Source organism: Lontra canadensis, unplaced genomic scaffold (assembly GCF_010015895.1).
Source record: "Lontra canadensis isolate GAN:19392208 unplaced genomic scaffold, GSC_riverotter_1.0 scaffold2, whole genome shotgun sequence".
In the NCBI taxonomy this organism is placed as follows: domain Eukaryota; kingdom Metazoa; phylum Chordata; class Mammalia; order Carnivora; family Mustelidae; genus Lontra; species Lontra canadensis.
Window position 1 is genome coordinate 6,473,098 of NW_022630996.1, and position 25,959 is coordinate 6,499,056.

Sequence of the window (25,959 nt, forward strand, 5' to 3'; positions counted from 1 at the left end):
CATGGTCTTTCTGAAGGTTTATAATGGTAATGATCCAGACAGTTACCTTCCACTGAAAGGTTGCTATCTTAAAACTGAGAACCATTTGCTTATGCCACGAGTATTTTATTTATAACTAAACCAAAGTACATTCTGGTCTTGAGCAAATGATAAGAAAGGTGTTCTAACTTTTGTTTTCCTGATGCTTTTATGTCATAAGTGTCTGTATGTGCCTATGAAAAGATAGAAGCCAATCCTGTCTATACTGCTGTTCCTTTGCATTTTGTTAATAGTACTTATAACAACTATAGTGCTCATGAAATTCATATACTAATGGATGTAACCAAGAAATATTGAAGTGATACATTGGCCAGTTTGTACCTCTATTTCTGCTTTTTAAAATGCTATGGGATGTTTGAGTATTTGAAAAGTCAGTGTTTTAAAATTTGCATATTGCTGAGCAGAAGTAGTCACTTTGCTTCAAAACTTTTAATACTCTTAAAAAAACTTTTAAGATTTCTAGATTGAAAAATGAGATACAAACTAACTGGTAATTTGCTGAAGGGTTTTAAAGGTAACATTTTTTCTCTTTTTAATCTAATACTGCTTTGAAGAGGTTTGCAGCAAAATAGAGCTGTCGGGAGAAAACCAGTTTGCTGGCTCCCAACATATTTCACAGGGTATAAATCATCTCATCCCAGTATGGAAACTGAATTTTATCAGTTCCCACAAATGATGAGAATTATTAGAGATAAACTGGTTTACAGTGACCGGAATTAGAAAAGACTAAATCAGAATTCCAGGTAAATTGATTTCCCTGAGAAATATAGCTGTGTATAGACCAAAGTTCGTATGTTGGATGGACCAGCACTCTGTCTGCTTTTAGAAGATATTTATGACAAACCAAATTATAATCCAAAGATTGCTTTTGTTAAGCATGGGCTTAGTACATGACTCAGATGTTTAATGGTACCAGGACATAGCTACTTGCAGTTTTATCCAGAGTTATATATTTGCTGTCAGGGCTAGGAAGATTGACCTTATATGCCTTCTACTGGGTGGTGGTAGATACCAACTGCCAAACAGACTCTTTCTGAGTTTGTGTAATATGGAAGATATCATCTCTTTCCTGTATATCTGTTCTTCTCTTTAGGTAATAAAATCGCTCATATTAAATCCAGGTTTTTGCTTTTCCTACTTCTGGACCAGTGCCCTTTGAATACATGTTCTGCTTTGTTATAAAACTACACATTGCCGTCAAAATCTTAATTTAGTGACTTTCAGGAATGACTTGCTGTCATTTAGGCCTCTGCCAGATCAATTATATTAATTAGACTCCCTCTACAACTGTAGTTAATTCAAGCTCTTCCCACTTTTAAGTCCTAACTTAAACTAACTATGCTATTGACTTGAGACTTTAAATCAGCTATGGTTTTTTAAAAGTAGGTGCATTTTCCAAAACTTTAAAAAAAAAAAGTTTTGTCATTTTTACATTCTTTTACCTGTTCCCCAAACACCTCAGCACAAGGCATATGTTGGCTGCCTAAAACAAAGAGAGCCCTGTCACAAACTAAAAATTTCTCAGTAATTAATAGAGTAAAAAGGACAAGTGGAGCATGGTAACTTTTCTGAAGGCCAGATCCATCAGTTTTAGCCTGTAATTCTCATTGGGTGATACTAATTTTTTAAAGTACATAATCTTTTATTTTATTTCAGTTCTAAGTGGACTCCATTTAGAAGAACAAATAAACTCAAAATTTCTTTCTCTGCCCTTTCTCTTCAGAGAGTCAAACTGTAAACTGGTGTGGTTCAGGTTTTGTTAACGTGCTTTATTCAGAACCTTTTAAAGATTTTATTTATTTATTTAACAGAGAGCGAGCGATCACAAGTAGACAGGCAGGCAAAGAAAGAAAGGGAAGCAGGCTCCCTGCTGAGCAGAGAGCCCAGTGCTGGGCTCGATCCCAGGACTCTGGGATCATGACCTGAGTCAGAGGCAGAGGCTTAACCCACTGAGCCACCCAGGCGCCCCCTATTCAGAACCTTTAAAAAAAAAACCAAAAAACTTTTTGTCGTTGTTTGGCTTCTTTGGCCCTTCAAACCTCTGTCTATTCCTTTTGTACTATATTTTCTTCCGATTTCTCTCTAAACCCTGTCCACTCACAAAATGTCTTTGTATTCCTCCACATTGTCTTTCTGGGTATGTCTTAATAACCACTTATTACAGAGATTGCATAAAATGGGGTGGAATGATAACCAGTCTCTATGGAGAGGCTGTTAGCATTGTGTCATTCATTGGTCTTCATGGAGCTCACTGAGACAACCGTACCTCCTCTATCACATGATATCCCCCTCCCAATTCCTTGGCTATCCCTTCTGAGGGACCTAGACTCCTCACTGATGTTTACAATCTCTTTGCAAAACTTCAGTGTGCTCTGTGAATGCCACGTTCATTTCAGGGCCGTGAGATACCATAGAATTTATTATTTATCTACAGTACCAAAATAGATCATTCTGTTACCTATTTTGATGATCTCATCAAAAAGCAATTTTTAAAAAAGATTTTCTTTAATGCTTAACATGTGATTCTTTTTTGTTGCTCAGTTATTGGACATGGTAAAAAGTTTAAAATACGAGAGATAACCCTATAAGGGTCATCTTTTGGATTTGCAAATGGTCTTTTGCTATTGTTCAAGACATGCTATGTAAAGCAACAGATACATCTTTCAGGCCCTGAAATCCACAGGTGTATTTTCAAAATACTCATAACTTCCTAATACTTTGCATAAAAATCTCATTTTAGTAACTTCAGCTGTCAGGAAAAGATAAAGGTAGAGTAAAATAGCAGATACTCTTCAGTCGGTCTCTAGTATCTAGGGATTTTTGTGTGACTTTGGAGGGTTCCTTTAGCTGAGTAACCACAGGTCATTTCTCACCGTTTGTAGATTTCCCTGGAGTTTTTTGGATAAGAATCCGTTACCACTCATAGTCCCCAGAGGATCTGCTTGAGCAAAAGCAGCTTTGTCGGTATTAGCTGTAGGCATATATTAGGTTTTTTTAACCCAATTACTGCTAGGTTTTGAATGCTTTACAAGGAAATCTTTATATCATCCATTTTTTTAATGTTATTATCTCTGTAAAGTTGCTCTGAATCTTATCTTTCAATGACTTGATTTTTCCAGGCCCCAAATCCTCACCAGTCCGTCTCCTTCAAAATCCATTCCAATTCCACAGCCTTTCCGACCAGCAGATGAAGATCATCGAAATCAATTTGGACAACGAGACCGGTCCTCATCAGCTCCAAATGTGCATATAAACACAATAGAACCTGTCAATATCGATGTAAGTAATCCAGCGTTGTTAGAACTAAAAAAAATTCGAGTGTATTTCTTTTTTGGTGCTATACTTGTAATATAGATCAGAAATGCATGTCAGTTATTATTATCGATAGACTTTTTCATGAATTACTGATCAGAAAAGCTTTGTCATCTTCTCTGATGGTATTAAATACTTAACTGGTGCCGCATTATGGAGTTGTTCTGATTTTTTCCTTACGACATTGTTTCTGCAAAAATCTTATCTTCTTCGTTTGTTTAACAGATAGTCCCTTGGCCATTTTATGGTAACGAAATAGGAATACAACTGCAGATTTTCTATTAAGATCAATTTGAGATCTTTATCTGAATTTCTAAAAGTACAACTTTGACTTAAATAACCCTTAAGAACTAATCATTACTTTATGTACAAGACACGCAAAACTATCTTTTACCTTCCTTACTTTTTTGACTATACCATTGTATTCCATCTCTCTATATATCATGAATATTTGCATTTTTTTGGTAAAGTTTCTCATTAGATTTTAATCTTTCATTTTTAAAAATGTATCTTCTCTTGTGTAATCATTGTATCAGTTATTTTAACCACCCTTTGGCTGGTCACTCTCGATGTTTTTACTTTTCCACTTTTATCTTGCACACTGTAACTTACCTTAGTTGCTTCTTCAATTAAATCTTCTTGGCGGCAGAAACCATTCCTAATATTAGCTCACTCGGCCCCTGTCTTAGAACTAAATGCATAAATGATCATCAAAAAAATGTTTGTTTCAGTAAAAGGGTAAGAATATGAAACAGGAAATTTCCCATATTTTAGACCAGGAATCAACAAACTTTTTCTTAAATGGCTAAATACTAAATACTTTAGCTTATGGGTCGTATGATCTCTAATGACAGCTGTTGAATTTTGTCATTGTAGTGTGAGAACAGCCAGATATAATACATTAGAAACAAATGGGTCTGGCTTCATTTCCACAAAACTTTCTTTACAGGATAATCCGGTAATTGAGTTACAGAAGATAATAATTTGCCCTTGCTACCTGAGCTGTAGTGAGCTGAGGATCCTGGTCTTAGAATTAGGAGTCTCTTCTCCCAGAATTTGTGCTTTCATAGAAAGAATGTAGGTTATCCTTAATCTCTGTAATAAGCAACAAAACACAAAACCCATCAAGCTTGTTTGCCTTGGAAAGTAATTTGTATTTTAAAAGGAAATTAAAATAAATAATAAAAATAATAAATTTTAAAAATAATAAAAATAAAAATAATAAAAATAAAAAGGAAGTTAAAACTGTTTCCCCAGGTAAACAGGGTATTAGAATTAGTGAGGTGATTACTAGTGTGTTAGAAGATGGGAATTTTTCTCATTTTACAGGTATTCCTTATGTGAGTCCTCATAGTTACAAGGTTGAGTAGAGAAGCAAAAAATTGTCCTAACAGGAAAATATTCACTTAGTAACAGACTACTTTAATATTAATCCCCCCACAAACATCCCTCCCCATCTAATACCAGTTTGCATTCCAGTCCCTTTACATTATTATCCAATATTTCAATGAAAACATAGTGCAGATTGATTGCAAATCTGCCCCCCCACAAAAAGGAAAGATTTTAAAGCTTTTATGAAGACAGTGAAAAAGGACTTTGAAGAACTACTGAAATTACGAAAAGCCACTGAGAAATAAGGAATTCAGTAGAAATAAATTAGTCCAGTTAACAATAGAAAAGATGCAGTGAAATGACAATATAATAGGCTCTTCAAATGAAAATGATTTAAGCATCAAAGGATTGATAGAGGCCCTTCAGGGAATTGATGAAGCCCTCTAAAATTTTTATAAAGATTTATTTATTTATTTTAGAGAAGGAGAGCATGAGCAGGTGGAGGGGCAGAGGCAGAGGGAGAGAACCCTCAAGCACATTTCCTGCTGAGTGTAGAGCCCAACACAGGGCTCCATCTCAGGACCCTGAGATCATAACCTGAGCCAAAACCAAGAGTTAGCCGTTTAACTGAGTCACCCAGATGTGCCTACAATTTTTATAAAAATGATTATGCTTGTGATGTAAAAGGTGAATATGACATTGAGGATTTTAGTTCGTGCTATCACAACTTTTGTATTAAGAACAACAACAACAACAAAAAAACCTTGATGTCTAAGAATTAGCATTTGAAATTATAACTTAAAGTTTGCTGGGGCACCTGGTTGGCTCAGTTAGTTGCATGGCCGACTCTTGATTTCAGCTGAGGTCATGATCTCTGTTTCCTGGGATCAAACCCTGCATCAGGCTCAGTACTCAGTGTAGATTCTGCTTCAGGATTCTCTCTGTCCCTCTTCCTTTCCCCCACCTTCTTTCTCTCAAATAAATAAATAAATCCTCCCAAAAAAAATTATTAAATGTAAAAGTAAAACTTTATTATAGATTTTAATTTCATTTTTCAAGATAAATTTCTAAATTCTGGACTTTGTTCCCACTTTTTTTTTTTTTTTGAGATTTCATTTATTTATTTGACAGAGAAAGAGATCACAAATAGGCAGAAAGGCAGGCAGAGAGAGAGGGGGAAGCAGCTCCTTGCTAAGCAGAGAGCCCAATGTGGGACTTGATCCCAGGACCCTGAGATGATGACCTGAGCTGAAGGCAGAGGCTTAACCAACTGAGCCACCAAGGCGCCCCTCCCACTTTTTACTTTGAAATTTTTTCTCTATTTTTATTGGATTCATTTTAAGTGGCCTTTTCCCAATATCAATTTTTCTCAACTAATAAGGTCTTCCTTTATCTAACTAGACCTGAATACAAAGGAAGAAAAAAGTAGGAGAGGGAAATATGGGAATAATGAGATTGTGAAATAAGAAGTCAAATCTTGGGGCACCTGGATGGCTCAGTCATTAAGCATCTGCCTGTGGCTCAGGTCTTGATCCCAGAGGATCAAGCCCTGCCTCAGGCTCCCTGCTCAAGGGGAATCCTGGTCCCTCTCCCACTCCCCCTGCTTGTGTTCCCTATTGCTGTCTCTTTCTCTCTCTGTCAAATAAATAAAATCTTTAAAACAAATAAAATCTTCTCAGGTCTGTTCTCATGATGTTCAAAATTATAGCCATTTTTACTTTCAGTACTAACATCCTTTTAGAATATTACCCTCTGGACTTTTTTACATACCTGTCATCATCTGTTTCCTTCTTCCAAAACTTTGATTGACTTCGCACTGATTATAAGATAATGTATAAATTCTTTAGCATTTTCATTCAATTCAAGTCATTTCATTCAGCTCCAATCATCATTTATCATTTATCATTCTAGTAAACAAGATTGTTTTGATTTGTTTTTGACATACTTGACAGTACTGACTCTGAGAGAGGCAGTATGACAGAATTGGGAACTAAGGATGAATTAGCACAGTCTTTGACCTCAAAGAAGTTACAGTCTAGTGGGTGAATCAGACATATAAATAAAGAGACATGAAGAAGAGGGTAATAAACTCTACCTTGTTGTATATAAGAATATTTAACAGAGAAAGGGTAACGTTTAGATCACATTGTAAAAGGTGAATGTGTAGGAGTTGATTAAGGACGCTTGGTGGGGGTTTTAGAAGAAAGGACAGTTGTTAAGGACATGGTAAGTGCAAAAGTATGGAAGTATCTTTGCATGGGATGTAATTAATAGTTGATATTGTAGGAGTTCAGGGCTCAGGAGAAGGGTGGGGAATGGTAGAAGACAAAACTAGGTAGGTAGAGTCCATACTGAAAGGCGTTGTGTCTTACATTAAGGTTTCTGTAGGAGTTGGTAGTAGGGAGTTCGAAAAATTTTGAGTGGGAGAGAAAGTGCTCAGCTCTATATTCTGGAAGAATCTTTTGAATTCATGAGAGATTTGTAGGCAAGACTGTTAGGAATGATATTGAAAATGCCTACTGTTTATGAATGCTTACTTTATGGCAAGTAGTGTACTAAGTGCTTTGCATAAATTTTCTTATTCTGTCCCCATAAATACTCATGGGTTAAGTACTATTTTTATTCTTATTTTACTGTTGAGAAAATTAGATTTGGGGAGGTTAAGAAATGTCTCAAAATCACATCACTGATAAATTAATGAAATGGAGTATAAAACCTGCTCTTTCCTGCTTATGCTTAACCACTGTTCTATAAAGTAATAGAAGAAAGAGGTGAAAGAGATGAGAGGTGGAAGATAATGCCAGGATTTCTCTGGCTTGGGTGAATAGATGGTATTCATTCCATTCATTAGGATAGGAAATACCAAAGGAAAAAGAACAGGACTTGTAGAAATGAAAATGGTAACTATTATTTTGAACATACTGGCATTAAGATGTCTGAGGGACTTCACTGGTTTAGAAGTCCAGTAGCAGTTAAATATAAAGACCTCGAGTAGAGATACAGATTTTGGAGTATTTGTCAGTTAAAACCGTGAGTGTAAATATTACTCAAGGAGTATATGTAAGTTGCCAAAAGGATAGAATATGCGGCCCCATTGAATATTATTAACATTTGACGTCCAGGCAGAGACTTTGGTTCTGTGTCTCTTTTGTGGGCTGCTCCTCCTAATTTTAACTTCATATGAGTAAGAGTAAGTAGTGTTGCAGAAGCCAAAGGGAGAAAAGGGACTTCAAGAATGCTGAAGTAGTTGATGTTAGTTGCCAGTGAGACTCAAATGTGAGAATGACTGAAAATGACTGTTGGACTATGTCATTTTGTCATTTTGATTTCATTGAGAACTGTTTGAGAGGGCTGGTGGGGGAGAGCAAGGCAGGCAAAGATGTGAGTTAAGTGTCAGTTTTGAGAAGCTTGGCTGTGAAGGAATAACAAAGGTGCCATAGATTAAAGCAGGGTTGCGGGACAGTTGTTTTTAATGTGAGAATCTTTTTTATAAAGGTTTTATTTATTTATTTGACAGAGACACAGCGAGAGAGGGAACACAAGCAGGGGGAGCGGGAGAGGGAGAAGCAGGCCTCCCACCGAGGAGGGAGCCTGGTGCGGGGCTGAATCCCAGGACCCTGGGATCATGACCTGAGCCAAAGGCAGATGATTAACGACTGAGCCACCCAGGTACCCCTTAATGTGAGATTTGTAACTTGAGGGAAAGAAGCAAGTGAAGTGTGAGAGATTGAAAATAAGATATGGAATAATTGATAGAGTAAAGTTCCTTTAATGTGGAAACAGTGTTCCTCAGAGGCTATGAGGAATTGAAGAAGAACATAGCTAGAGCTCTGTAGCTCTTTGCAGGCTGTATGATCTTGGGCACCTGACTTAACCTTGAAGCTAGCACTTTCTACCTCTTACAGTGGATTGAAAATTCTTATTGTGCCTTGCACATAGTAAGAATTCAGAAATTGTAGCTAACATTACCGTGCAAATATTCATAAATATGGGGCAAAACAGAATGTTCTCTGATGGCTTCTGTTTTCTCTATCATGCTCAAGGGAAAAAATAATAAGAAAGGAACTACAGGAGATGAGAAAGAATTTGAAAGAGCCAGTATTGGAATAATAGAAGATCCTCTTTCACCTAGAACAAATAAAAAGGTTGTCAAAGAACTTTAAGAACAGATTGAAAAGTAGAAGTTTATGGTGCAGGAAGAGTGGAAAAAGCCAAAACTGGCTGATCCCTGGTTATGGGGAGTCACAAGGCTGGTGTAGCAAAAAGGAAAGCAATGTGGCCTTTCTGCCTTTGTCTCATTCTTTCTGTCCAATGGGTCCTCTGGTTCCTGCCCCCCTACATTCCTGTCTATCCCTCAGACCCCAAATAATAGCTCATCTCTTGAAATGCTTCACCAGTGATAAGGTCTTACAGTTATTTATCCTTTGAACTTGTATAGCACTGAGGCACCTGGGTGGCTCAGTCGGTTAAGCATGTGCCTTGGGCTCAGGTCATGATCCCAGGGTCCTTGGATCTAGCCCTGTGTCGGGTTCTCGGCTCCATGGGAAGCCTGCTTCTTCCTCTCCCTCTGCCTGCTGATCCCCGCTGCCTGTGCTCTCTCTCTGTCAAATACATAAGTAGAATCTTTTAAAAAAAATCTTTCACCCATACTATTTATTTGGCAGTTAACTAAACCTCTTTGGCACCTCTTTTGTTTTCTTAAGCTATTCATTTATTATTTAACTTCCATGTTTTTATGTCTTTCTTCCACTTAGATTACAAACTCTCTTAAGAACACAAAGTTAGTGACACCACTAGGATTTTGTATTTATTGGTAGCCACACAACCCCTAATGCCTAGCACCTTGTTTGCAGATATATAAGTATTTGTTGGTTATTCTGTAGAAGATGTTGAAGGCTTTATGTAATACATGATAGAAATGCATCTGTGGAGTTTACGTTAGGTCTTAATCTATAAACAGAAAGCCGCCTCTTTGCAAAGAGCCTTTGAGCCTGTTTAGAGACATTTGGGGCCATTCGATCCTTCATATTTAAGTTAAACTGGATAAAAAATGAAGTTCTGCCTGTGACGGTCCAAGCAATGCCAGTAAACTTTTCGCTCCCCACCCCCAATATTGTCTGTTGTAAAAAGCTGTGTTTTAATCATAAAGACAGATTTTGACAAAACCCTTGTTTGAGCCATTTTGATTTTCTCCCTTCTCATGTTTCCTTACACATCTGTATTTTTATAATTGTGATCCATGTACATTTAATTTATCATATTGTAAACATGTTTCATGATGCAAGCTTCATAATTATTTCAGTAGCTGCATAATACTTACTAAATTGATGTGCCATAATTTACTCAACCCAAATGTCAGTATGTCTATAATAGGGAAATAATTATTTCTGATTTTTTTAGTATGATGGATAATGCTGCACTGGACATCCTTGTGCATATCATTTTTTCTTCTGAATTATTTCCTTAGGAAAAATTCCCAGAAGTGGAATTACAGGATCAAAGGGTATGAACATTTTATGGCTCTTAACATGTGCCGTTAGAATTTTTTTTAAGAAGTGACACAGCCATTGGTTTTGAATAGCCTGAACTGGATTTCAGCATTTGATCAGGACTAATAATCCCTTCAATATAGGGTTAGTTTGGTAGGTGCTTCCAAATGTTAATCAGGTTCACCAGCTAATTTCATATTCTTTCTGTTTTGTGAAGTCATTAGAAGATAGGTATTATTTTGAATTAACCTTTCTATTAATGGTTAGGGAAAAGTTGAGTGTTGCTATTACTTTCTTACCATATTCTTTGAATAAATATCCATTACTGTTTATTTGTAGGACTTGATTAGAGACCAAGGGTTTCGTAGTGACGGAGGTAAGTAGTGATTTCCATTTAAAAAAAAAAAAAAAAACCTCAGGGAAAAATGCAATTGCTTTGCTGCTTGTCTCCTTTATATTTGCTTCTATCATGAAACACAGACACAGAGAAAAATGTGTAGAGAAAGCCCCAAATATTTTTTGCTTTACTTTATTATTTGTCATTTATATCTAATACAATATTAACTGATTTATAAGATGAGTAGAGAAAAAGAGGACATAAAAGGGAGTCTTAAATGTATTATCCACAATTATAAAATCATCAAAGAGAGGGCCTTAACTATTTTACCCGCTACTGGTTTCTAACCATCTCCAAAACTCGATATGCTAAATTTCCTTTGGGAGCCTCCACTACCACCTCTACTTGTTAATGATTGAGCTTAGAATCAGTTAAAACTTGATTTTCCTTAATCATTCTTAGGGAAAATCCCTTAGGTTGCCTGTCAAAACTTCTCCGTTTGATAGAATCGTCAGCCTCTTCTCTTCAGGTTTCTAGAAGGATTCGAAATGTACCTAATACAGAATGGACCCTAAGAATGGGCCCTAAATCCTCTTGTCCTCTTATTCGTCCAGTAAATAAAATGAGCACTTGAGTTGAGATTTCTTCGCAGAGTTTTCATCAAATATTCACCCTAGCACTCTGTGAAAACTGGGGACATAAAACATTGCTTAAGAAAGTACTTGTAAAGTAAGATTTTGCCCCATATAAGGTTTTCCCAAAAATGCTATTTGAAACTGTCTTAAAGATTTCTTCCAGGTGGTCCTCCATGCTTGCTTTTTCAGCTGTCTTCTGCCTAATAAGGAAGACTTGGCAAAACCTGTTTATCCTGTTGAGCGTCAGTCTCTTCACTGTGACCTGCTTTATCTTGAAAATATCTAAGCCCGGACTTAAAGATATTTTATATCGAATAAACGTTGTATTAAAAAGTTGTGGTTTTTTTCCACTTGTTATTCTGTGAACCTGCCAATTAATGTTGCTGCAAGTTTGACTTTCATATGTCTTAATGACTGTGGCTTTTGATAATTTTGCCCAATACATCCAGCATTTAAATGTTGCCATCATGTTAGCATCACAGAGTTAACTTAGTCATACAAACTGCCTGCCTAGTAGCAAAAATCAAATGGCATTTCTTGTCCTTGTTATGAGTCACTTTATAAAAAGTCATTGGGATTTTATGAAAACAAGATCCAGAATTACGTTGTGAAGCAGGCTTCAGCTCATTTATTCCCATGACTTCTTTCATTTCTTCTTTGTGTCTGTCTTCCTGTGTTTGCCTGCCCCTCTCTTTCTCTTCTCACAGCCCCTTTGAACGAGCTGATGCGCTGTCTTCGGAAATGCCAATCCCGGACTCCCAGTCCCCTCCTACATTCTGTCCCCAGTGAAATAGTGTTTGATTTTGAGCCTGGCCCAGTGTTCAGAGGTAGTTGGGCTCTTCTTTCTTGTTTTCACCCAAAGCAAACTAAATATAAACTACAGACACTGTTTGTGCCTCACCCTCACAGCGTGTGTTTGTAAGTGTGAGAGTTTTCAGCACTAAATTTCTGCTTGGCCTGGCTGCAATGCTCTGAATGTGCCTCACATAACTCACTACCACAAGCTTTCTGTATGCTGTCCGTCATAAATTTCTAAAAGCAAGAAAATTCTGTGCTGAGACGTCCATCTTGTTTTTTGTTATTTCACTTAGGTTTTGCTCTTGGCAACTTCTTAAACTCAGTGGGTTGCAAAAAATAATGTATGCTGGGGCAGGGGTGTCCTTCAGTTTGAATTACTTTTATTTTAATCCATTTAGGCAGTAGCCTTCATGACTATTAATATTTGTTATCAATTTGTGTGGTTTTTAAAAAAGTAAAAATGGAAATTCCAATTATGAGATGTTGCTAGACTTTTGGCTTTATTTTTCTGTAAGAGCAGTATTCTTTTTTTAAATGTAGGACATGTACATTTTATACTAAAGGTAGGGAGCCTTAAAAAAAGGTCTATAATATATTTGGGGTACTTTAGCATACTTTAGAAAATATGAGGATTGACGGTCTCACTTATACCCTAATATGAGCGGGAAAGCTAATAGTATAATTGCACTCTCAATTTTTAAAGATTTAAGTCAAAACTCAGACAGATATCTTGCTGTAGATATTTTTAAAGAATTCCATTTACTGCCTTTGCTACTTTCTGTTACTTATTCTGAATTTAGTGGTGGTGTTTCAGATTTTTGCTCTCCACCTATTGCTCGTAAAATCCACAGAATGGGCTAGAAGTCCTGAGTGCTGAGGAGTGTGACCGAAATAAGTAGTTGAGTGCCATCCTCAGTAGATAGGAGTGTGAGGCCTGAGCAGGCAGTTAAGGCTTTAGGATGTTGAAAGTTACCAGTGAAAATGGATTATCCTCTAGTTACAGACATTCCAGATGCCATTTTCTTTTAAAAAATGGCAAGTTAGATCATGGAAATTCAATGTGATGACATGTGTGATATAGTAATGATAAAATTCTATAGTTTAAGATTGAGATGTATGCATTAGTGTATCCTTATTCTTTGAAAGATAGTGACACCTCCCTACCTCCAAATAGTAATTTTCTTAAAAAAAAAAAAAAGATAAGATAAGATAAGATTCTCTGGAAATCTTTTTGTTCTGTATATGCAAATATTATTGGACATCTCAGTTCTACTTAGCTATACTTAGGCCCTGCTAGGAGTCATTGGCCTGAACCCCTCTAAACCCAGTAGATGAACTTGAGATTTTTGCTTAGCATTTGGAAAAGGATGTGGCCCTGCCCCGAGTCTGCTTTCAGTGTATCTGTTGGGCTCACTTGGTTGATAGGATATTTCCATTTGTAGCAACTTAGCCAAGAGGCCATAGCATGCACTTTGTTCTCACGCAGTACAGGTAGCAATTTTTCAGAAAATCTTGAGAAACCTGTTTGGTTTGTTTACATTAATTAATTAATTAATTTACATTAGTTTGTTATGCAGGTAACAAATGATCTTTGTTTAGTAGACTAGGAATCCAGGAACCAATGAACTCACCAATATTTACAACTAAGAGTTAAATAGTATAGTTAAACAGTATAGGATTTTTAAAGTTTTAGTGGCTAAAATGATAGAGCCAGATACTCTTAACATTAAGGCCGTTATTATAGTATGTTTCCTTTTGGGAGTTTCCATCTGTTTTTATATTGATTGGCTATAGAGGGTAACATAAAATAGTTACAGAGTTTTACATATAGATAAGCTTTTAAATTGATTTTACTTTTTTAGTCATCAAAGAAACCAAAACTTGGGAGTATTGTTATAGTATTGAACTCTTATTTTAGAAGGGTAATTATTTTTTCTGGACTCTGTACCAATAAGCAAAGTTTGTATCTGTAATCAGATGTTTTAAGAGTCATTAAATTAAAAAAGAAAAGTCATTAAATTAGCCAGAAAACTTAAAGAAATGGTAGTGCAAATCACCAAATGAGGCTCTTTTTTGGCCGTCATTTCCAAAAGGTGTATATTTAAAGATCTGCTGCATTTTTAAAAGAAGTCTAAATTTCTCCCCAGCCTCTGCCCCCAATAAATTAATATACTTGATCCTCCTTTAATAGATGTATTTTTTGTTTCACTAACTTAGGATCCACCACAGGTTTGTCTGCCACCCCCCCTGCCTCATTGCCTGGCTCACTCACTAATGTGAAAGCATTACAGAAATCTCCAGGACCTCAGCGGGAAAGGAAATCATCTTCATCCTCAGAAGATAGGAATCGAATGGTAAGAATATATGATCTCTTTTTTTCCTCTAAGTTCTTTTGTTTTATAAGTCATAGTTAAATGTAATACCACCTTTTAGACTATATGATATATAGTGATGTATGATATGATATGTCAATATGTGACACCGAATTCCCTTAATGAAATAAATATAATTATTATATATAATCCTGTAAGTTTTCTGCTTAAAGGATTTCTATACACTGATTGTTGCTCTCTCTTTTTTGTTTGCTTTGGCTTGACTTCTGCACAAATTTTATCAAGAAAACACTTGGTAGGCGGGATTCAAGCGATGATTGGGAGATTCCTGATGGGCAGATCACAGTGGGACAGAGAATCGGATCCGGGTCATTTGGGACAGTCTACAAGGGGAAGTGGCATGGTATGTATCTAATACAGTTGCACACAAGTTAAAACAGGACATGTTTAACATTTCAATAGAAAAATATCAAAGGGAATATTTACTGGTTGCAACATTAAGCTATTTTATTCAGATTCAAGAGTCCTCCAAAGGGTTTCTTAAGAAACTATGGGAAATAAAAACTGGATTCACAGCAACCAGGACTCATTAGATTTTAAAGATGACAATTCTCTAGGAGAGCTGTACCTCGAGATTTTTTTCTTTTTGAAGTCTTTTTGCTGGTTTTCTTTGTAGTATAAATCACAAATAAACATTAAAAGTATACTTCCCAAAGGAGGAAATAGCCAGTAAACATATAAAAATGTTTAGCCTCTCTAGTTATCAAAGATTACAAAATCAAAAACCAGAAATCATTATTTGCTTCTCAAGTGAACAGATTCTTTTTTTTTTTTTTTTTTTTAAGAATTTATTTATTTATTTGACAGAGAGAGATCACAAGCAGGCAGAGAGGCAGGCAGAGAGAGAGGAGGAAGCAGGCTCCCTGCTGAGCAGAGAGCCCGATGCGGGGCTCGATCCCAGGACCCTGAAATCATGACCCGAGCCGAAGGCAGTGGCTTAACCCACTGAGCCCCCCAGGCGCCCCAGATTTTTTTTTTTTAATTGATCATGTTTATTGCTATGATTGTGACACTGCTAGTAGGAAAATAAATTGTTACAAATTTTCTGGAGGGCAGTTTGTCAGTATGTATGTTGAGCTAACAATTCCATTTTTAGAACTACAACTAATTGAACAGAAACAAATGTATGTGCAAGTATATTCATTAGAGACTATTATATTAATGAAAAATGGAAATAAACTTACCTGTTCATTAATAGAGGACAGGATGAATTGATAATCTCCATATATGATTATATAGGCATGAAATAGTGTGATCTGTATTTGTTGATTCAGAAAGGTGTCCATAGTATATTAAATTTTACAAAGCAGCATGTATAATACTTCATATTATGATACTGCCTACCAATAAATATAACATAACATAAAATTAAAAATGACCATCAGGGGCACCTGGGTGGCTCAGTGGGTTAAAGCCTCTGCCTTTGGCTCAGGTCATGATCCTGGGGTCCTGGGATCGAGCCCCGCATCGGACTCTCTGCTAAGCAGGGAGCCTGCTTCCTCCTCTCTCTCTGCCTGCCTCTCTGCCTACTTATGATCTCTGTCTGTCAAGTAAATAAATAAAATCTTAAAAAAAAAAAAAAGACCCATCAGTATTTTAGTATGTATCTTTTTAGGTTATCTTTTCATGTGTATTCATAAATGTTCACATTGCATACATATAAAAGCCTAATATGATGTATATCAGTATGTTAACAAAGATCATTTCTGAGTGACAGATTATCAGAGATTTTAATTTTTTTATGTTTTCAAAATAGTTTTTCATGGGCGGCCTGGGTAGCTCAGTTGTTAAGTGTCTGCCTTTGGCTCAAGTCATGGTCCCAGGGTCCTGGGATCAAGTCCTGCATCGGGCTCCCTGCTCAGTGGGAAGCCTCCTTCTCACTTTCCCACTCCTCCTGCTTATGTTCCCTCTCTCTGTGTCTCTTTCTGTCAAATAAATAGAGTCTTTTAAAAAAATTTTTTTCACTATATTACTTTGGTAATCAGGAAAAATCAATAATTATATCAAAGTATAGTATATCTGCAAAACAGTGCAAGATTCATCTGTATTATTGTGTGTAGTTGTAAGCCATCCTCTGTGTAGTATTGATTATGTGCCTATAACCATGATTTCTTTTTTGAACTCTACTGTATGATGAGCATTTGAATAGTTTCCAATTTGGGGCTATTACAAGTACTGCTGCTGTCAATTCTTAGTACATGTTGTTTCGTGAACATATGTTTCATTTTTGCTGGGTGTATACCTAGGAAAGAATTGTGGGACCACTGGATATACATATGTTCAATTTTAGTAGATGTTTCAAGTGGTTGTACCATTTTACACATCCACTGGCAATGTGTAAGAGTTCTGCCTGTTTCACATGAAATTTTTCTTTAATTATAATTTAAATAATTTTCCTAAGCAAAAGAATGCGATCAGTGGATTTGAAAAACATGTTAAATACTCATAAAGAAATTTTGCAGTTTTCTCTTTCAGGCAAGCTTCACTGGGACTGTCATCGGTAGTTTCAACATTCAGTTAATAAAAGCATCTAGTTTAATATTGTTAAATAACTAGGAAAATACCATGGGTACTTAATTGATTAAACTAAATTTCCAGGGGAAAAACAATGTTGGCCCTTTTTCTGGATTGGTTTTTTGTTTGTTTGTTTGTTTGTTTGTTTTTTAAAGATTTTATTTATTTATTTGACAGAGAGAGAGTGAGAGAAGGAGCACAAGGAGAGGGAGTGAGAGAGGGAGAAGCAGGCTTCCTGCCGAGCAGGGAGCCTGATGCGGGGCTCTATCCCAGGACCCTGGGATCATGACTTGAGCCTAAGGCAGATGCTTAACAACTGAGCCACACAGGCACCCCTGCATTGGTTTTTTGAAATACTAATATAGGAATTTCGTTCCCTTAGTTTTTATCCTTAGAAAAGTAATGCATTTTGGGAAGTTGAGATATCATTGTTTGCTCTTTAATAATGGTATGGAAATAAAGCCATGGTAATTAGTGGAAAATACCCAACAGGGTTTTGGTTTTTTTAATATTTTTTAAGTTTAAAAAAATGGAATGACATTTGGAATGACCATTCTTTTTTAGGTGATGTGGCAGTGAAAATGTTGAATGTGACAGCGCCCACACCTCAGCAGTTACAGGCCTTCAAAAATGAAGTAGGAGTACTCAGGTGAGCATGTGTGAATTACTCTTTTCCAGAGAAGTTACCTTCATCTTCTCTTTCCCAGTGACAGCTGATGGTGGCTTTACAGTTTCACTAGAAGTGAGTAAAATGGAGTTTGTCTGAGTATATTTTGTCTTTATATTCTTCAAGTGGTATACAATGTTATGTGGTATAAATGATGGAAAAATTAATCCTAGACTGAATTAATAGAAATAAAATACTCTGTTCATGGGAAATCATATCACCACTTAGCAAAATAATACTCTCAAAATTCTAAATTTATAGAACACATTTAAAGATTGTATCAACCATGGAACTTGAGGGTCATTAACAAACTAAAGTATATCCAGGCAAGGACAACTTAGACGAGGAGTATTCTGGTACTATAACTTAGGGGAAAAACAATTAACAGAACTCAAGGTATTTGGGTCCCTTGAAAGCCATTATTTTCAAGAGGGTACAAAGTTATTCTATTTTATTCCAGAGAGCAGAAAAGGAAAGCCAGTGTAGGGAAATGATTTTTCTCAACCCCAAAGAATTCTAAGACTAGAATCACTTAAGAAACAAAAAAAAGGGGGGGAGTGGTGAAGGAAATAAGCTACAATCTCAGTGATAAACTTCACATAATTGAAGGTATTTAAGCAACCTCCAGTTGCCTGTCTGAAGTATATTAAAATTTAAGGCCTTTCTGAAAGGGGTAGGATGTTAGACTAGACGATTCCTAAAGTCATTTCTTAATTTATCCTTCCATTGTCCTTTTTTTTTTTTTTTAAGATTTATTTATTTATTTTAGAGAGCAGGTGTATGCGCACACGCGAGTGGAAGGAAGGACAGAGGGAGAGAATCTCAAGCAGACTTCCCACTGAGCAAGGAGTCCACTGAGCATAGAGTAGGAGGTGGGGCTCCATCTCACCACCCTGAGATCATGACCTGAGCCAAAACCAAGTGTCGAATGCTTAACCGACTGAGCTACCCAAGCACCCCTCTGTTGTCTTTTTTAAAATACTTTTTTCTAACATCACCTTACTGATAATTAGTCTGTTTGGGGACTTTTTAAAGATTTCCTGAAGTTTATCAACCTTTAGTATTTACTAACATTTTTCCTTTTACAGGAAAACTCGACATGTGAATATCCTACTTTTCATGGGCTATTCAACAAAGCCCCAACTAGCTATTGTTACCCAGTGGTGTGAGGGCTCCAGCTTATATCACCATCTCCACATCATCGAGACCAAATTTGAGATGATCAAGCTTATAGATATTGCACGGCAGACTGCGCAGGGCATGGAGTAAGTTCCATTCTGTTAAATCTCTTATAAAATATTTTTGAGACCACTGATGGTATTTTAAAGGTTTTAGCTAATACTCTTTTGGGTTCCTTTTTAAATTACTGTCTGGTAACAAATGGACACTTTTAACTAATGTGATATTAAGAAAGAGTATCTCTAGTACAGTCTTCAAAAACTATCTTCAAGTATTTGATAGCAAATACAGGACTGCAAATTTATGTTTAGCATGCAGTGGTTTAGCAGTAGAGGTTCAGAAAACAAAACAGGCCAAAAAAAACGAAAACAAAACAAAAAAACCCTACTGAAAAGTCATTAACAGTTACTGAAGTGTACAAAATGATAAGTTACCCTTTCAAATTATTTTCTCCATATACCCATATTTATCTTTATGAAATGGTCATCTGAGTGAAATAAATTTAAATGAAAATCTGCATTCTGACCCTTTTTGGGGATTTCAAGCTGAGTCGTTCATATCCATTGAATTTTGCTATGTAATTTAAAAGATCAAAGGTTATTTGAATAGAATTTATCATCAATCAAAATAGGGAACCAACTGGGAAGGATAAATTTTGCATGCAACTCTTAAGTACAAATGAAAAGATAAATCAAGTAAAACTTAATAAATTTTGAAAGCATTTAGATGAATTTTAAATGGGTAAGATAAAAGTTTGAAAGCTCTATGGGTAGTTTAAAAGTGTGTATGTATCTTAAATTTACATTTTATAGTATACAAATGGCTTTCAATTGCATTGATCATATGTCATTTAATCTTTATAATGCTTTTATAAAGTACATATTTTTATTTGCTTCTATAGATAAGGAAATTCGGGCCTTTAAATGACTGTCTAAGGCTACACATTTAATAAGCAGCAGCAAAGGTGTTTAATTCAGAATCCTACTCCCAAGCCATTATTCTTTCCCCATATTCACTATGCTTCTTTTACATTTTAAAATCAGAATAAAAGGATAAAAGTGTATCTGTGTACTGCTACTAGGGCCATGACTCAAGATCACAGAGCAAGTAAGCATAAGACCAGGACTCAAAATCAGATCTGGCTTTTAGGTCTTCCTGCTGAACTGTCACCCTCTTTGTGTCCAAACTAGGCAGTATGTCTGTAATTTGGATTGCTTACAAGCCTGTGTTCAGCCAAAATGCTTATTGCAGCAAATGATAACCTAATCAGTAACAGTCCCACTTATCCACTAGACTTAAAACAATTTCAGCCTCTCATAGAAGTTAGAATCTGAGTCTGTTCAAATCTGAAAGGTATATTAAAGTCTTGTAGAGAGTAAACCATGGCAAAAATAGTAAACATTGATAGAAAAAAAAAGCTTATTCTGCTCCCATCCCAACAGTCCCTTTGCTTTTTCTTTAGCAAGCCAAGCCTGCTGCCTCCTTATAGCCTTTGTACCTGTTATTTTGCTCTTTGGGGTACTTAGTCCACAAATATCCATAGAGCTTCTTCCTTCTGTCTCTATTCAAACAGCATCTTTTGAAAGAAAACTTCTCAGGGCACCTGGGTGGTTCAGCCGGTGAAGCATCTGACTCTTGATCTCAGCTCAGATCTTGACCTCAGGGTCTTAAGTTCAAGCCCCGTGCTGGGCTCCACACTGGGCGAGGAGCCTACTTTAAAAAAATAAAAAATAAAAGAAGCCTTCTGTCATTACCTTATATAACTAGTGTTCCTACCCCACCTATGTCATTTTTTTACTTCTTCCTATTTTGTTTTACGACCTAGCTCTGTATGACATAGTTGTTTATTGTCTGTCACCCCTACTAGAATACAAGCTGTATGAGATGAGAGACTTTGATTTGCTCATTGTTTTATCCCTAATGCCTAGGACGGGGCCTGGCCTATAATAGATACTCAATACATATTTGTTAAATGAAAGAATGATTGCATATATTATTGATAGATTTACCTTCTGGAAGAGAGAGAGGCCAAATCTTTCTCATATCAAAACAGAAGTGTTAGGGCGCCTGTGTGGCTCATTTGGTTAAGTGTCTGCCTTTGGCACATCATGTGGGATCGAGCCCCGTGTTGGGCTCCCTGCTCAGAGGGGAGTCTGCTTCTCCCTCTGCTCCTGCCCCTCCTCATGCTCTATCTCTATCAAATAAAATCTTAAAAATTTTTTTAAAAAATCAAGGAAAGGGAAAACAGTCAAAGAGTAATAAAAGAATAACAAAGGGGAAAGGCTTTTGCTATACACAGAAGCAACAAAGAATAGTATCAGAAATTGTGATTGGAGGTGGGGGGCACCTGGGTGGCTCAGGGGGTTAAAGCCTCTGTCTTTGGCTCAGGTCATGGTCTCAGGGTCCTGGGATTGAGCCCCACATCGGGCTCTCTGCTCAGCATGGAGCCTGCTTTCCTCCTCTCTCTCTGCGTGCCTCTCTGCCTGCTCGTGATTTCTCTCTCTGTCAAAAAAAGAAATAAAATCTTAAAAAAGAAAAAAAAATTGTGATGGGGGGCACCTGGGGGGCACCTGGGTGGCTCAGGCGTTAAGCATCTGCCTTCGGCTCAGCTCATGATCCCAGACTCTTGGGATCGCACCCCATATTGAGCTCCCTGCTCAGCAGGAAGCCTGCTTCTCCCTCTCCCACTCCGCCTGCGTGTGTTCCCTCTCTCACTGTCTCTCTCTGTCAAATAAATAAAATCTTAAAACAAACAAGGAAAAAAAATAAGAGAAATTGTGATGGGTCAGTGAACTGCCAGTACAGATAAAGCCAAGAAGTGACCACAGAGATAACATTATCAAAATGGAGTAGTTCGCTAGTCTGGGGAATAGTCACTGAAGAGGCAGTATGTTCCCATTGCTGTACAGTCTGAGTTTTATAAGCATGACCTTGACTTCTGCCTACTCTGAAATACTTGGTAACCAACTATATAATGAGTATACCTGGTTATGAATGCAGATCGTCCTATCAGTTTATCCCAGTTTTAATAGCTAAAAAAGTGTTAATTATAAATTTTAAGCCTTCTAGCAAGAGTTGTTTTATTACCAGCTTTAACCAAAGAAGATACATTTCCTGGTTTTCCTTTCCATTCTTAATAAGGCAGTAACACGCAACTGTAGTTAAATATACTAACACATCTTTAGTTTCCAAAGGCTTTGGCAGATGTGGGTTTTCAGTTAAGGTGACAAATTTTTGCTGTCTCTTGAAACTCCACTGAAACTATAATCAAGGAATTGTTTTAAGCCTGAACATATAAGAATGGAGACAACAGAGAGGAAGGAAACAAACAACATTTTGAAAGCCAGAAAGTAGACAGAGAAGTGGTAATGGACTTAATACACCTAAAAAAGCTAAATCCCTAGTTGTCAGTGGGGAAATAAAAACCAGCCTTATTTATACCAGCGATTCCTCAGAAGTCTCAGGAATTGGCAGTGTCAGGTATCTTCAGAAGAGGGACAGCACGTAAGTGAGAAAGCAGTCTTCTCTGAATTCCGTCTCCCACTCTGTGTCACTGGGTGACTGCCTCATGCCTTCCCTGACAGTAGACTTTTATTCTCTGGAGAGAGGAAAACCAGTTATGTCTGGACTGGGAACAGGGACTTGGGTACTTTGCTCGCGACAGGAGGATTGAGTGACTGATTTCTGAAGGATGGATGGAGAGTCCCCCAGTGCTCTCTTTTCAGTGATTCCCAGAATGCTGGCTGTGAAACCTGCCCCTTCAGGCAGGAGATTGGGAGAGTCTTCTCTGAAGAAACTTGCCAGCCAAGAGGACAAACCCAGAGGTAGTGACATCAGACATTCCGCCTAGACCAGTACAGGAAAGTTCAAAAACAAGAAGCCCATCTGTACACTTAGACCTTCCAGGCAGTTCACTGGACCTTCCCTCAGTCTGAGTAAGACATTATCTCTGGATCAACAAACATCAGGTGCTAAAGTGTTGAATGCCAGTGACAGAGACCAAAACAAATGGGAGTTAAAAAGGCAATGAGGGGGGCGCCTGGGTGACTCAGTTGGTTAAGCATCTGCCTTCAGTTCAGGTCGTGATCCTGGGGTCCTTGGATTGAGCCCCACTTTGGGCTCTCTGCTCACTGGGGAGTCTGCTTCTCCCTTTCCTCTCTCTCACTCTGCTCTCTCTCTCTCAGATAAATAAATAAAATCTTAAAAAAATAACAAGGCAGGGTGCCTGGGTGGCTCAGTGGGTTAAGCCTCTGCCTTCAGCTCAGGTCAGGATCTCAGGGCCCTGGGATCGAGCCCCATATCGGGCTCTCTGCTCAGCAGGGAGCCTGCTTCCCCCTCTTCCTGCCTCTCTGCCTGCTTGTGATCTCTCTGTCAAATAAATAAATAAAATCTTAAAATAAAAAGGCAACTGGGGATAAACAAACACAATACAAGGAGCAGAGATGCCCCTCTCCCCCCAAAATCTATCCGTTTCCTCAGATAAAAGAAGAATTTTTATTCAGAAAGCAAGAACAGATGGTTTATAAGGAACATTTGGATAATAACAACAGCAGCAACAATGTTAAAATGTTAATATCCTCATCCAGTGCAAATTATATGCCTTGCAGTTATTTAAACTTTTAAATGTCTGATCCCTCCTTCCCTGTCCTCCCGCATCATTTCACAAAGGACAGACAAGCTAAATGCAGCTGACCGATCAGTCCACAGACTATTTAAATAGCTACCTAATAATAATAATAATAATAATAACAACAACAACAACTTCTCTGCAAAGCCCTCATTTAAAATAGTCTGCCCCCTGAGTGTTTTGCAGATGTTGTTGATCTTTTGTGACTCCTTTCTGAAATGTATTTTGAAATCAGAGGGTATAGCAGAATAAGGAGCATACTAACTCATTGTATGAGGTGCTGGGGTTACAGTCTGTCGTCAGATAAAACCTTCAGTAATTAGGAAGGTTGAATCATTGGGAGTTTCAAGTGTGTCACCTTTATTGGATTATAGGATATAAGCAGATGGGGGACATTTTTTCTTTGTGTTTGTGTCTTCTTCATCAGTGAAGGATCATTTCTGATTCCTAGGTTTCCCTGTAGAGAGCGAAGCTGTTCTCAGGGTAGAGAGTGACAGTCCCACTCTAGGAATCAGAGTCAGTATAATATGTTTATCATCTTCTCACCTGACAGTCATTGATTCAGCCTAAGGGCCAAGGTATTTTAAGAATATTGTTACTAAAGAAATTTCAAGAATGGTCAATTTGTCATGCCATTTCTTTGCCAGACTTTTAATTTTAGTATAATATTTATGCTATAATTTTTAATTTAGCTCTGTCAGAAAATTTACTAAATTTTAAATCAAGACAAAGTTGTGTTCTGTTGTTATACACAAAAGTATTATATTCTGAAGAAAGATAATAAAAAATAATTTGGGGACAAATCCTCACAATTTGTTTTTTTTTAATAATGAAGAGTATGCCTTCCTTATTTAAAAATAAGCCTAACTGAAAAAAAGAAGGGTAGATTAAAGCTGAAAAGACGGTGAACGTGTATTTATGATTGAAAACAATTCCAGTCAATCAAAGAATAATTATAGTGAACATGATTTTCTAATGAATAAGAACAAGAACAGAAAAGAGGATGCTGGTAATCAGAAAAATACAAACTAGGGGCGCCTGGGTGGCTCAGTAGTTAAGCATCTGCCTTCGGCTCAGGGCATGATCCCAAGGTCCTGGGATCGAGCGCCGCATCGGGCTCCCTGCTTAGTGGGGAGCCTGCTTCCTCCCTCTCCCACTCCCTCTGCATGTGTTCTCTTTCTCGCTGTATATCTATCAAATAAATAATTAAATCTTTTTTAAAAAAAGAAAGAAAAATACAAACTAAAAGAAGTACTATTTAAAAAAAATAATAAATAAAAGAAGTACTATTTTTTGTCCATTGGAATTGACAAAATACCTAAATTCTGACAAAATCACGTGTCAGTAAACATGGGGGGAATTGCTGACTGGCACACACCTGACACAGCCAGCCATGCTGGGGACACTTGAGAAGTCTCTGTTCAAATGGGAAATCCCTGAGCTACCCCCAGGAATTACCAGGTTTTGTTCTAAGAAAGATGTATATAGAAAGAGATGTGTCACAAGAAAATAATGTAAAAGTGAACAATTAGAAACATAAATGTCCATCAGAGGATTTGGATAAATAAAATATTGCAGAAATGAATTACGTAGGTATCAGTATCAGCTTTAAAATACAGGGCACCTGGGTGGCTCAGTCATTAAGCATCTGCCTTCAGCTCGGGTCATGGTCCCAAGGCTCTGGGATCGAGTCCTGAATTGGGTTCCCTGCCCAGTGGGGAGTCCGCTTCTCCCTCTCCCTCTGTGCTTGCTCTCTCTCTCTGTTGCGATCTCTCTTGCTCACTCTCTCTCGTTCTCTCTTAAGTAAATAAATAAATAAAATCTTTTTTAAAAATTTAAAAAATATATAGTGTCAAGTGAGAAAAGCAAGCTAAAGCATGAGACCACTTAAAATTCTAAAAACAAAACATAAATGTACATGTATAATTTTTTAGGAGTGGTGTGTGTATATATATATATACACATATATACACACACACACACACATATACGCGTGCGCGCGTGTGTGTATGCACACAAAAGTATTAAAATAGGGGTTAGCAGATACATACTAGATTCAATAGTAGTTGTCTGCAAGAATGGCGTAAGGGGACAGCTATCAAGGAGACCAAGGGCTTTTTAAAAGCTTTACCTATAACATTCTGATTGTTTCTGTCTTTCAATTAAAAAAAGACTCCATGTTGTATTTTACTTTCATAAGTTTTTTATAAGTATAAACTTTGAAGAAAGGCCTATGTGTAAAAATTTTAATAGGATTGATTATGGTGAGAAATATGAGTGATTGCTACAGTGATTGCCTTTGGTACAGTTTTTCTTAATGTTAAAATAGAAGTTATTTTAGGGATACATAGTCACTGTAGAACACTCAGAAAATATATCTTTACTGGTCAGTAAGTATGTGGTGACCCCACCTCTGCTACATACTAGTAAATTACTTTCTCCTTCTGGTTTTTTGATACCAACCGTGTCTTTGGTTTTTTGTTTTTTTTTTTTTTTTAATATATGTGGTAATGAATTTAGCAGGTACTTAACTATGTGCCAGATATTATGTGTCTTTTATGTACACTAACTCATGCAGCCCTCAGCGGTCTTGTGAGGTACATCCTGTTAATATCCCCATTTACTTACGAAGCAGCT

General features: G+C 37.0%; 1 protein-coding gene across 8 annotated transcripts in view; it reads left to right on the forward strand.

The window, feature by feature from the left end:
• BRAF (B-Raf proto-oncogene, serine/threonine kinase) overlaps positions 1-25,959 on the forward strand; it is a 168,177-nt gene that overhangs the window by 108,186 nt on the left and 34,032 nt on the right. For 4 of the 8 annotated variants that reach the window (XM_032867479.1, XM_032867489.1, XM_032867498.1 and 1 more), the window contains exons 8-14: positions 3,159-3,318; positions 10,512-10,548; positions 11,852-11,971; positions 14,160-14,296; positions 14,561-14,678; positions 17,414-17,498; positions 18,605-18,781. In XM_032867479.1, the coding sequence (XP_032723370.1) occupies positions 3,159-3,318; positions 10,512-10,548; positions 11,852-11,971; positions 14,160-14,296; positions 14,561-14,678; positions 17,414-17,498; positions 18,605-18,781 (834 nt within the window). Of the gene's footprint in view, positions 1-3,158; positions 3,319-10,150; positions 10,187-10,511; positions 10,549-11,851; positions 11,972-14,159; positions 14,297-14,560; positions 14,679-17,413; positions 17,499-18,604; positions 18,782-25,959 lie in introns of all 8 variants that reach the window. The other 4 variants (XM_032867508.1, XM_032867517.1, XM_032867543.1 and 1 more) reach the window with 2 other exon arrangements.